Raw genomic sequence first — 12339 nt, forward strand, 5'->3', positions numbered from 1 at the left:
GTAATGGATATAAAACTATTATACCAAGTGAGTATACTACACTGTACTGACTGTGCTTGTCTCTGTAATGGATATAAAACTATTATACCAAGTGAGTATACTACACTGTAATGACTGTGCTTGTCTCTGTAATGGATATAAAACTATTATACCAAGTGAGTATACTACACTGTACTGACTGTGCTTGTCTCTGTAATGGATATAAAACTATTATACCAAGTGAGTATACTACACTGTACTGACTGTGCTTGTCTCTGTAATGGATATAAAACTATTATACCAAGTGAGTATACTACACTGTAATGACTGTGCTTGTCTCTGTAATGGATATAAAACTATTATACCAAGTGAGTATACTACACTGTAATGACTGTGCTTGTCTCTGTAATGGATATAAAACTATTATACCAAGTGAGTATACTACACTGTACTGACTGTGCTTGTCTCTGTAATGGATATAAAACTATTATACCAAGTGAGTATACTACACTGTACTGACTGTGCTTGTCTCTGTAATGGATATAAAACTATTATACCAAGTGAGTATACTACACTGTAATGACTGTGCTTGTCTCTGTAATGGAGAAGTCACTCCAATCTGTTGACTCCGGGAGCACAATCAACTCGCCAGGGCTCGTGGCGTCTACTTTTGGAATCAACAGATTCAAGTGTTTTCTCAGACTTAAACCATGTTGAAGTTGATATATATTTTCTCGATAATTTTGCATGATGACCTGTAGTTGCATCTGTTTTACTTGTTGAGATGATGTTCGGAATGGCAAGTCCTGGCTCAACTACAACAACAATAGCATGACGTTGTCATAATGGTTTAAACATTTGTTCTTGTATGCTGTTTATGATGTAAGGTGAGGTGGAATTGGGTGGTGTGTGGTGTGTGGTGTGGTGTGGTGTGGTGTGGTGTGGTGTGGTGTGGTGTGGTGTGGTGGTGTGTGGTGGTGTGTGGTGTGGTGTGGTGTGGTGTGGTGTGTGGGGTGTGGTGTGTGGGGTGGGGTGGGGTGGTGTGGTGTGGTGTGGTGTGGTGTGTCTGCTTGTACTAGTCTGGACAAATGCCAATTTATAGTGCTAGCCCACTGAGATACAATGCTGCAGTTTAACATGAATACCCCACTCACATACTGACTCTGAGCCGACTAGTCCTTGTTTCAGCCCCTTAATGCTGAGCGCCAGACAGGGTAACAACAAGTACCATCTTTTAATGTCTTTTGCTGGGACCCCATGGCTGACAAATGAGAACTGGTGTAATTCAGGGGTGGAATAGATGATACAATACATGGTGCGATACTCATTTTAATGTCAAATCACGTGGAAACTTATTGACTAAAAATATTTCAGAGCAGGATCCTAAGGAAAGCTATCTGTAGACACATGTTCGTAGTGGCTATTTTTAGTTGTGAATTTGAAAAGCTAATTACAACACATTTTGCAATATTTGACAGACAAAAACCCTGGGGTGGGGGTCATGAAACGAGTGTTGTAAGTAATTTATTTCAGCATGTGTATGGTCTTGTATTGATACAGAAAAAAAACTATCGTGTATCGTATCATCGTGTGAATACTCACGATACACCAATGTATGGATTCACCCCTAATATCAGTAGGGTTCACTACTGAGAACTGGTGTGATTCAGGGTAGAATAGGTCCTTAGTACCCCATGCTCACCAGTAGGGCTGACTAATGAGAACTGGTCATATTCAGGGTAGAATAGGTCCTTAGTACCCCATGCTCACCAGAAGGGCTGACTAATGAGAACTGGTGTGATTCAGGGTAGAATAGGCCCATAGTACCCCATGCTCACCAGTAGGGCTGACTAATGAGAACTCGTCTGATTCAGGGTAGAATAGGCCCATAGTACCCCATGCTCACCAGTAGGGCTGACTAATGAGAACTGGTCATATTCAGGGTAGAATAGGCCCATAGTACCCCATGCTCACCAGTAGGGCTGACTACTGAGAACTGGTTTGATTCAGGGTAGAATACGCCCTTAGTACCCCATGCTCACCAGTAGGGCTGACTAATGAGAACTGGTCTGATTCAGGGTAGAATAGGTCCTTAGTACCCCATGCTCACCAGTAGGGCTGACTTCTGAGAACTGGTCATATTCAGGGTAGAATAGGTCCTTAGTACCCCATGCTCACCAGAAGGGCTGACTAATGAGAACTGGTCATATTCAGGGTAGAATAGGTCCATAGTATCCCATGCTCACCAGTAGGGCTGACTAATGAGAACTGGTCATATTCAGGGTAGAATAGGTCCTTAGTACCCCATGCTCACCAGTAGGGCTGACTAATGAGAACTGGCCATATTCAGGGTAGAATAGGTCCTTAGTACCCCATGCTCACCAGAAGGGCTGACTAATGAGAACTGGTCTGATTCAGGGTAGAATAGGCCCTTAGTACCCCATGCTCACCAGTAGGGCTGACTAATGAGAACTCGTCTGATTCAGGGTAGAATAGGCCCATAGTACCCCATGCTCACCAGTAGGGCTGACTAATGAGAACTGGTCATATTCAGGGTAGAATAGGTCCTTAGTACCCCATGCTCACCAGTAGGGCCGACTCCTGAGAACTGGTTTGATTCAGGGTAGAATAGGCCCTTAGTACCCCATGCTCACCAGTAGGGCTGACTAATGAGAACTGGTCTGATTCAGGGTAGAATAGGCCCATAGTACCCCATGCTCACCAGTAGGGCTGACTAATGAGAACTGGTCTGATTCAGGGTAGAATAGGCCCATAGTACCCCATGCTCACCAGTAGGGCTGACTACTGAGAACTGGTCTGATTCAGGGTAGAATAGGCCCATAGTACCCCATGCTCACCAGTAGGGCTGACTACTGAGAACTGGACGGCCTCAATAATTTTCTGCCCACACGATACGGACGAATCAATGGCTGGTCTCTGTTTCAGATGAGCACAGTAGAGCTATTCTACCAGATGGAGAAAGAGACCCTCTCTCTTCTTACATCAATGCAAACTATATAAGGGTGAGTACATCTCTCAATGAATTAAATGATAAAAAGTTGAGAATTTCCTACGATTACAAAACCACTGTAACCATTACACATAATCTGAATGAGTATTCTGGGTCAGAACAAGTGGTTGTTGGCCTTTGAAGATTCGTGAGGAATAGGTCTTTACCAACCCATGCTTGTCGTAAGAGGCATACTTGCAGTTAAAGGCGACTATGCTTCTCGTAAAAGGCATCTAACGGAATTGGGTGGTCAGGCTCGCTGACTTGGTTCACATGCATGTCATCAATCCCAATTGCGTGGATCGATGCTCATGGTATTAATCACTGGATTGTCTGGTCCAGACTCGATTATTTACAGACCGCTGCATATGGCTGGAATATTGCTGAGTGCGGCGTTAAACAACAAACCAACCAAACCCAATGAACTGAAAATTTTTGAAAGGATAAGATTTTTCTGACAGGTTTGTGTAATGTTACGTGATGTATCCATGCAGGGTTATGAGGGCGAGCCGAAGGCCTACATCGCTACACAGGGACCTATGGCACACACCATTGTAGATATTTGGAGGCTGATATGGTTCGAGAGGGTGCCCATTGTTGTCATGATCACAAAGTTAAAAGAAAAGAATAAGGTAGGTTCATGAAGAGGTTTGACTGCCGACTGTGACTCTTCGTACAACCATCTCATTTTAGTTCTGTAGAAAGCAAGTATTGATAAAGCCATACAAATTTTATTTCTTTTTTTCTTGCCAATAGACGGGAAGCAAAATTTTAAAAATGTTCTCATGAGGTTAATTTTTTAAAACTAAGCTATACTACTCAAAAGAAGTTAAAGAACACTCGATTCTTTTATATTACTGTGATAAATCAGTCATGCAAAATCCAGATTTCATTCTTTACATGCAGCCATCATATAGCTGGAATATTGCTGAGAGTGGCAAAAACAATCACAAGAATAAGTCAGCGCTGTGTGTGATGACTGTTATCCATGTTTTGTGTTTCAGCCAAAGTGTGAGAACTACCTCACGGAGAGATATGGCATATTCGGAGACGTAGAGGTCACCGTGGACAAAGCAATAGAGCGCAACGGATACGAAATACGCCATCTTCATTTACGAGTAAACTTTGTTCTCTTACATGTTTTTCAAGTTTATTTTTGTCGTATCTACAGCCAGTTTTCAAAATACAGCATGAAAATCAAGGGGTCCTTGCCACGGCAATAATATCAATACCATATTCAACGTAATAGGGCCCAGGGCGCTCTCAAAATTAGGAATAGGGGGCTCTTATTAGAATATTATTTTGGTGGAAAAAAACAGAGTTGAAAGATAAATTTTGTGGTGTAAGCTGACAACCTGAAATGTTTATGTACGACAGATATATTTTTCCAGAATTAAATTGCCCATAATTAAGGGTGCATATAACACACGAGTGTGTATCATACGCGAATAAATAAGTCTTGTGTACATTGATCAGTTGGAAGGGGTGCTAATTGGGATTGTTCACTTGCAAATATATCAACAAATATCGCCCTGGGCGCTTATTGGAGCGGGGCGCTTATTACGTCGAATACGGTAAGTAAAGAATTTGGGGTCCCTAGATTCAAATACCACAGAAGCAAACCCTCAAGGGCCCCAGACTTCTTCATATTTTGAATTTTAAAATCCATTCTGGGTAGGAAGATATATTCTGAATAGTTAATGATCTGTCTGTATAGATTTGGGAAAATAAATAATATAATTACACCATCAAATACCACAGAAGTGACTCCTCAAGGGCCCCAGGCTTCCCCCTTAATTTTTAACACTGACAGGAAAATCCATCGGCAGGGCAGGAAGATAAATTCTGCATAGCTTGTGATCTGTCTGTATAGATTTGGGGAAATAAATAATATAATTACACCAACTGAATTAGAATAAACGCCATGATGATTTGTGTGTTCATGCTATCAACCACTTGTTTGCATGACCAGATTATTTACAGGCCACTGCGATACACAGAAAGCTACTTTTATAACGAACATGCTTTTAACAACGTGATGGACATAACGAACATATTTTTTGGTCCCGGACGTTTGCTTACATGATATGGTTTTAACAACGAAATAACCCGTTAAGATTTCGGGGTAGAATGGGTCTTCAGCAACCCATGCTTGCCATAAAAGGTGAATATGCTTGTCGTAAAAGGCGACTAACGGGATCGGGTTGTCAGGCTCACTGAATTGGTTGATGCATGTCATCGATCCCAATTGTGTGGGTCGATGCTCATGATATTAATCACTGGATTGTCTGGTCCAGACTCGATTATTTACAGACCGCAGTCATATAGCTGGAATATTGCTGAGTGCAGCGTTAAACAACAAACCAACCAACCAATCATAATGAAATAAGATTATAACGAACTATAATAAGGGGTTCCTTTGAGTTCATTATAACCTAGTGCTCTGTATCTGGAATATTGTTTGTTGCACCTATTATGGGGATCTGGGTTAGAATAGCCCCGCAACAGCCTAATTGCTGGTAGTAGTTGGCGACTAAATAGATCGGGTGGTCAGGCTCAGTGACTTGGTTGATTGCGCATCATCGTACCCTGATAGCGTGGATCGTTGTCTGGTCCAGATTGCATTATGTGTCAGCCACCATCATATTGCGGGAAGAGTGCTAAGTGTGGCCTTAAACAACAAACAAACAATCATAGGCAGTCTAAGACCATCATTCCCACGCTGTGTTGCAGTCTCAAGGCGAGACGCGGAATGTGATCCACTACTGGTACACAGCATGGCCGGACCACAAGCCCCCCACATCCCCCTGTATGCTGCTGGAGCTGGTGAAGGAAGTGGAGCTACGCAGATACAAGGCCGATGGCGTCACGCCTAAAGGGCCAGTCCTTGTGCACTGCAGGTACTGCTACAACTACTGGTTTAAAATAACCTCGAAATGTAATACGGGAGGAATATTATAATCAGCTTGTCTGTCCCTGTGTCTGTAAACATTTTTTGTCCAGATCATATGTCCAAAACTAATAGTTATTCTTTCATGATACTTTGCACAACTTTATATTTTTCCTGTTTCCATGGCAACTGTAATATTGTGATGTGTTTTCCCTTCCATATCTCTAAAACTTATAGGTATTCTCTCATGAAACTGGGTGGCACGGGTGGCCCAGTCGTCTAAGGCGCCGCGATTCACTGTGCAGAGTTGCGTCCCTTGGCCACGCCAGAAACCTATGATTGTGGGTTTGAATCCCGGTTCGCCCCAATTATGTTTCTAGATTTGTCAGCACCATACCCACTGGTGGGTTTCACCGAAGTGGTAACCGTCTGAGATCTGCATCACTTCGGGCTTTCCTCCCACATTAAGCTGACACGCCGTGATATAACTGGAATACTGTTAAAAGCGGCGTTAAACCCAACTCACTCACTCACTCTTTCATGAAACTTTGTACACACAATTATCACGTTGCCAAGTGGTACCTTTTGCTTTTGGGGGCCGTTTTAGAATTTTTTCTTTTTCATTTCCACAGCAACAAGTTTGACTTTGACTCATATTGTTTATATTGTTGTGTTTGTCCGGACCATATCTCCGAAACTACTTGGTATTCATTTTTCTTTCGAAATTGTTGGGGCCGGGGGAGTTTGTCATCTTCTGATGATTTTTGCACACTTTTTGTCGAGTGGGGTGTACCGGTACATAATACACACATACAAGTTTTGATGTATTTTCCTTCAAAGATATTACGATGAACACGTAACACCAGAAATACATGTCAACAACAATTGCTTGGAAAAAAACTGCATACATGACTTTGTCGTTTGGATAGAAACTTGAAATTTCTTTTTTAGCGCTGGTATCGGAAGAACGGGGTGTTTTGTTGCGACCAGCATCGGCATTCGACAGCTGAGAGAGGAACATTCTGTGGACGTGTTGGGAATTGTGTGCAGCATGAGACTTGACAGGTGGGTTTTCTGGCTGACAGATGTCTCCCTTTGTTTGATGTTGCTTATAAGTATTAGTAATATTTATACCCCAAGTCTTAATTGTTTGTCGGGGGAATATTTCTGATCTATGAAGGATGGAAATAACTCGAGTCAAAACGTTTTTAAGCATACTTGGCAAGATACAATATGATGTTAAATATATCACACTGAGCAAACTCAAAGGGACTTTTGAATTTTTGTTGTTATGTCTTTTTTTTTTATAGATTTTTACTTGCAAAAGCCTTGTCTGCTTGTCAATGCAAATTAAGCTTACAATACGTTGTGACAAGGTCTCTGATTGGGGCGAGTAGGGATTCACTGCTAATTGTAATTACCAATAATTAAGGTTCACTCATTGTTAGTGTTTTCTTGTGAGAAAGGGATAATAATGAGTACATCTTTTATTCATAACTAAGGCCCCGCAATTTGCTGTGCAGAGTCGCGTTCCTTGGGCAGGCCACAAACCTATGATCATGGGTTCAAATCCTGGTTCGCCCCGATTATGTTTCTAGGTTTGTCAGCACCATACCCGTGCTTGTTGGTTTCACTGAAGTGGTAAATGTCTGAGACCTGCATCACTTCGGGCTTTCCTCCCACATTAACCTGACATGTCATGATATAACTGGAATACTGTTAAAAGCAGCGTTAAACACAACTCACTCACTCACTCATAACTGATGATGACTATCAGTTCGGGGAGAAGAATCACTGTTAATTCATCATAGAGGATTCATTATTTGCCTCAATATTATATGATTGTATTCAGCAGTCAGGACTTTTGAAGAACAGTAAACTGTACGAACTCACTTATAACAAACTGACAGATATAACAAACTGTTGTTTGGTCCCATCCATTTGCTGTATATGGGCGGTACATGTATATACTTATACAGTCAAGTCCCGTTAATCCAACATGGTTGGTTGCATACAGAGCTCCCGATAAGCTGCGTATCTGCGTGAAATACGCATAAAAAATGCAGAAATACGCAGTAACATAAAATCCAAGCGTATCAAATATGCAACGAACATTACAGATACGCTTAAAAAATAAAACTTGTGCGTATCATCAAAATAGTGTTAAGTAACCCTGCGTATTGGATTAGCAAATCAGCAACTTATTTTGAAATTATAAACGGGCATTCCGTCAACCTTGCCAAACTCCACGATGACAGTTACATCATGATCATTTGCCATCACACTTTCTTGTGGAAGTATCGTGGTATTTTTGAGTCCTATAAAGCTCTCGAACCCACACGACACCAGTTTGCAGGGACTAGATGAATAGTGTTTTTAAATATTTAACTTGAATACCCACATGTGTAAAAACTAGTGGGTAACAGAAATTTGAATACCCTGATAGAATTACTGATACCCAATGATTTTAAAATGCATGGGTAAAATATCCACAACACCAAAAGCTTATCTGGAGCTCTGTTGCATATGATTAGGTCGGATTAATGAGTATGTCGGATAAATGTAATTAAGTTGTATCAACGTTCGTGATCGAAAATCGGACAACTACACAATAGATAATGATACAAACACGTAATAAAAATGGAAAATGAAATATTCATATTGTTATGTTACATTGTCAGCAGAATATGTTTTCTAAATATGCAACCTCTATTAAAGCTGAACACAAAACTACTGTTACAGACTGTATGACTTATTCAAAATACTTTAAAAAGCAGTCTGGAATGGAAGTCGCCAGTTTGAAACTGGTACCGCAAAGCTTAAGAAAGCTGCTTTCTTAGTGGCTAACGTTGATTTTCCTGTTAGTCATTTCATTGGTCAGCCATAGTTCGCGAAAGGTTATTCTGAAGTGATCTGCCCTCGGCGACAGCGAGAACTTGTGTCTGATTTTAATGAGATTGAGGTAATCTAAGCATGTGATTAATCCTGTTTTCTTTATATTGTTAAGCAAGTTTATCTCTGCAGCCGTTGTAAAATGCAGCTACCAGCCTACTCATATCGCATCAAAACACGGGGTGTGTGTTCAATAGTACAACATTCTACTGTATGTAGTTTGCAGTATTTGGGAGCTCCATGATCACATACCAATATGGTACAATGTGTGAAGCCCATTTCTGGTGTCCCCGCCGCGATATTGCTGGAATATTGCTAAAAGCAGCATAAAACCATGCTCACTCGCTAAACCCAATTTCACCTCACCTCTTCCCATAACATGTTTTCTCTCTTCCAGGGGTGGGATGATCCAAACGCATGAACAGTATGAGTTTATTCACAAGATGTTGAGTCAGTTCGAGCGTGATCTGGAGGACCCATACCTGACAGAGTGAAGCTCACCACGTGTCAACGAGGGATCTCTCACCTAATGCTACTGATTCAGACAAATCTTGTCTTCTGAAGGTTGTGGTCGCCATCTTGACTGAAGTATGATGGTCCACTTCCACTTCCTGGTTTGTAAGGGAAGAGTTATCGCCCTTCATGAAGGTTACTTGGTCAGGGATAAGAATGGTATCGTCGAATATATTACTGGTGGTTGAAATTGTAAAATGAACGTGGATCTGATAAAGTGATCCTACGTTGACAATTTTTCATGAAAAATTGCTGAAATCACGAATGATAACTTCATCTCTCTGTTGTGGTTTGTAAAGATCTGGAGTAAGATACTTGCTAAACGTTTACATGTTCATTGTTGAACACCAATCATTTTGCAATAAATTCTGTGTTCTTTTGATACCCCTGTACAGAAAGTTTGCATGTAATTTAAGTTTTAGATACTTTTCTACTTTTTCGATACTTGCTTTAGTAATTATTGTAAGTCATTCAACCTGTTCGAGATTTTAATCATATCATTGAATTTCATTGTGCATAACATCATTTTTATAATTTTGACTGAAGTTTGGAGAACCAGTATATAGTGACTCTTTACTTATCACTTCAGGGAGATCTGTTCTTCTTCTGCTTTCATTTTAGATTCGAGTTGAATTGTTTTCAAACCAAGCTGACAGGAAATCATGGCTATCGATTTGAAGTATTCTTCTTTGTTGGCTTTTAGAGTTTGAGGAAAATGTCTGGATTGGTGAGATGTAATGCCTTCAGTGCCTAGCAGCTTGAGACCGCAGTGTTAGTATAGGAGAGGCAGTACCATATTCAACATATTAAGGCCTAGTGCTCAGAAACATGCCCAACTTGGTTATGCTTATGATCTGATGTTGAATAGACAAATGGGAATGAAATCTCTGTTGTTAGTTTCATGAGGGACACTGGATAATAACTATGTCTTAAGGCGTTGGAGAATAACTATGTGTTAGGACATTTGAGAATAACTATGTGTTAAGGACATTTGAGAATAACTGTGTTAAGGACATTTGAGAATAACTATGTCTTAAGGACATTTGAGAATAACTATGTCTTAAGGACATTTGAGAATAACTATGTCTTAAGGACATTCGAGAATAACTATGTCTTAAGGACATTCGAGAATAACTATTCGTATGGACATTTGAAAATAACTATCTTAAATGTCATTAGTCTTTGAAATTAAGGGATATCCTGGGATCCTTAAAATTGCTGCTGTAGTTTTTGGATCTAAGGACCCCATAAGTTTTCAACTTTTAACATTGAGTTCATGACAAGGACTTTCATGCTTAAATTTGAACACTGCATTAATTTGTTTGATAGGCATTACTTAGGAGTTGACGGATGACAAATTAGACACTGTACTACTGCAAGAAGCGACGTTTCGGTATGGACCCTTATACTGTTGTCAAGCAAAATGTCCCTCATTCAGTCTTGCTTGACAACGGTATAAGCATCTGTACCTAAACGTCGCTTTTTACAGTATTTAAGAAGTTGTTATCCATAAATTGTGTCTACTTTGACACTGCATTAAGATTTGAAATTTTGTTTTTCAAAATATGGGGGTCACATTTTTGAGCAGGGTGATTAATATTTTGAATATGGTAGGATATGTTTGCGACAAGAAATATAAATTATTGTCTGATATTTGTTCGTGATGTTCATGTGTGATGTCTGTGTGCGACTTGACTGGCTTCATGGTAAGATGGGGACAGAAATGATTCAGTCAATCTTGTACCGGTTCATGTTGTCCGTTGTTTGTTATTAATATCATTTTGTGGAGGTTATGAGGTGAGAGAGGTTGGAGCAGGACTGTAACATATACTTGTGATTCCTCAATAATAATAAGACTTGGAGTAGTGATGATCCTTTTACTGGAGAGCACTTTCAGCTCAGTTCAGCCCTTACTATCTATCTATATATATTTGTCGTAATGTTATGACTCGACTCATGTCATTTCATGGAGACGCACACCATCACCAATGAAAGGACTGGTGTCCCAACCCAAGCATGCGAAGTAAATTTCAAAAAATTAATCTAAGGCCACACTTTTTTTTTTTTTTTTTTTTTTTAAATTGTAGATCTCAATATCTATATCTTTTTTTATTTTGTCAAGAAGTTGTGTGGGTTAGTCAGCACATAGTATCGCGATACATGAATTCTCTTATCAAGCCACATAGTATCGCGATACATGAATTCTCTTATCCAGGCACATAGTATCGTGATACATCAATTCTCTTATCTGGCCACATAGTATCGTGATACATGAATTCTCTTATCCAGGCACATAGTATCGTGATACATCAATTCTCTTATCTGGCCACATAGTATCGTGATACATGAATTCTCTTATCCAGGCACATAGTATTGCGATACATATATTCTCTTATCCAGGCACATCGTATCGTGATACATCAATTCTCTTATCCAGGCACATCGTATCACGATACACAATTCTCTTATCCAGGCACATAGTATCGTGATACATAGATTCTCTTATCCAGCCACATAGTATCGTGATACATGAATTCTCTTTTCCAGCCACATAGTATCGTGATACATGAATTCTCTTTTCCAGCCACATAGTATCGTGATACATGAATTCTCTTATCCAGGCACATCGTATCATGATACATGAATTCTCTTATCCAGCCACATAGTATCGTGATACATGAATTCTCTTATCAAGGCACATAGTATCGTGATACATGAATTCTCTTATCCAGCCACATAGTATCGTGATACATGAATTCTCTTTTCCAGCCACATAGTATCGTGATACATAAATTCTCTTATCCAGGCACATAGTATCGTGATACATGAATTCTCTTATCAAGCCACATAGTATCGTGATACATGAATTCTCTTATCCAGGCACATAGTATCGTGATACACAAATTCCCTATCCAGGCACATAGTATCGTGATACACAAATTCTCTTATCCAGGCATGATACATAAATTTGTTATGGTCCTATTCAGGAATAATCAGAATGTATTGCTTGAGTCAGTATTGTTACACATTGATCTTGTCTTTCCTCCTATATAAT

The 12339-nt window shown here is 40.0% G+C and overlaps 1 protein-coding gene across 1 annotated transcript in view; it reads left to right on the forward strand.

Annotated features, from left to right (window-relative positions):
* The window catches only part of LOC124151325 (tyrosine-protein phosphatase non-receptor type 5-like), a 57979-nt gene extending 46462 nt beyond the window's left edge, over window positions 1-11517 (forward strand). The window contains exons 10-15 of the mRNA XM_046523728.2: window positions 2926-3002; window positions 3484-3621; window positions 3994-4107; window positions 5723-5889; window positions 6831-6944; window positions 9169-11517. Of these exons, the coding sequence (XP_046379684.2) occupies window positions 2926-3002; window positions 3484-3621; window positions 3994-4107; window positions 5723-5889; window positions 6831-6944; window positions 9169-9265 (707 nt within the window). The 3' untranslated portion in view covers window positions 9266-11517. The remainder of the gene's footprint in view (window positions 1-2925; window positions 3003-3483; window positions 3622-3993; window positions 4108-5722; window positions 5890-6830; window positions 6945-9168) is intronic.
* The last annotated feature ends 822 nt before the right edge of the window (window positions 11518-12339 follow it).

This window comes from Haliotis rufescens, unplaced genomic scaffold (genome assembly GCF_023055435.1).
Source record: "Haliotis rufescens isolate VD_foot unplaced genomic scaffold, xgHalRufe1.0.p SCAF_6, whole genome shotgun sequence".
Taxonomy (NCBI): domain Eukaryota; kingdom Metazoa; phylum Mollusca; class Gastropoda; order Lepetellida; family Haliotidae; genus Haliotis; species Haliotis rufescens.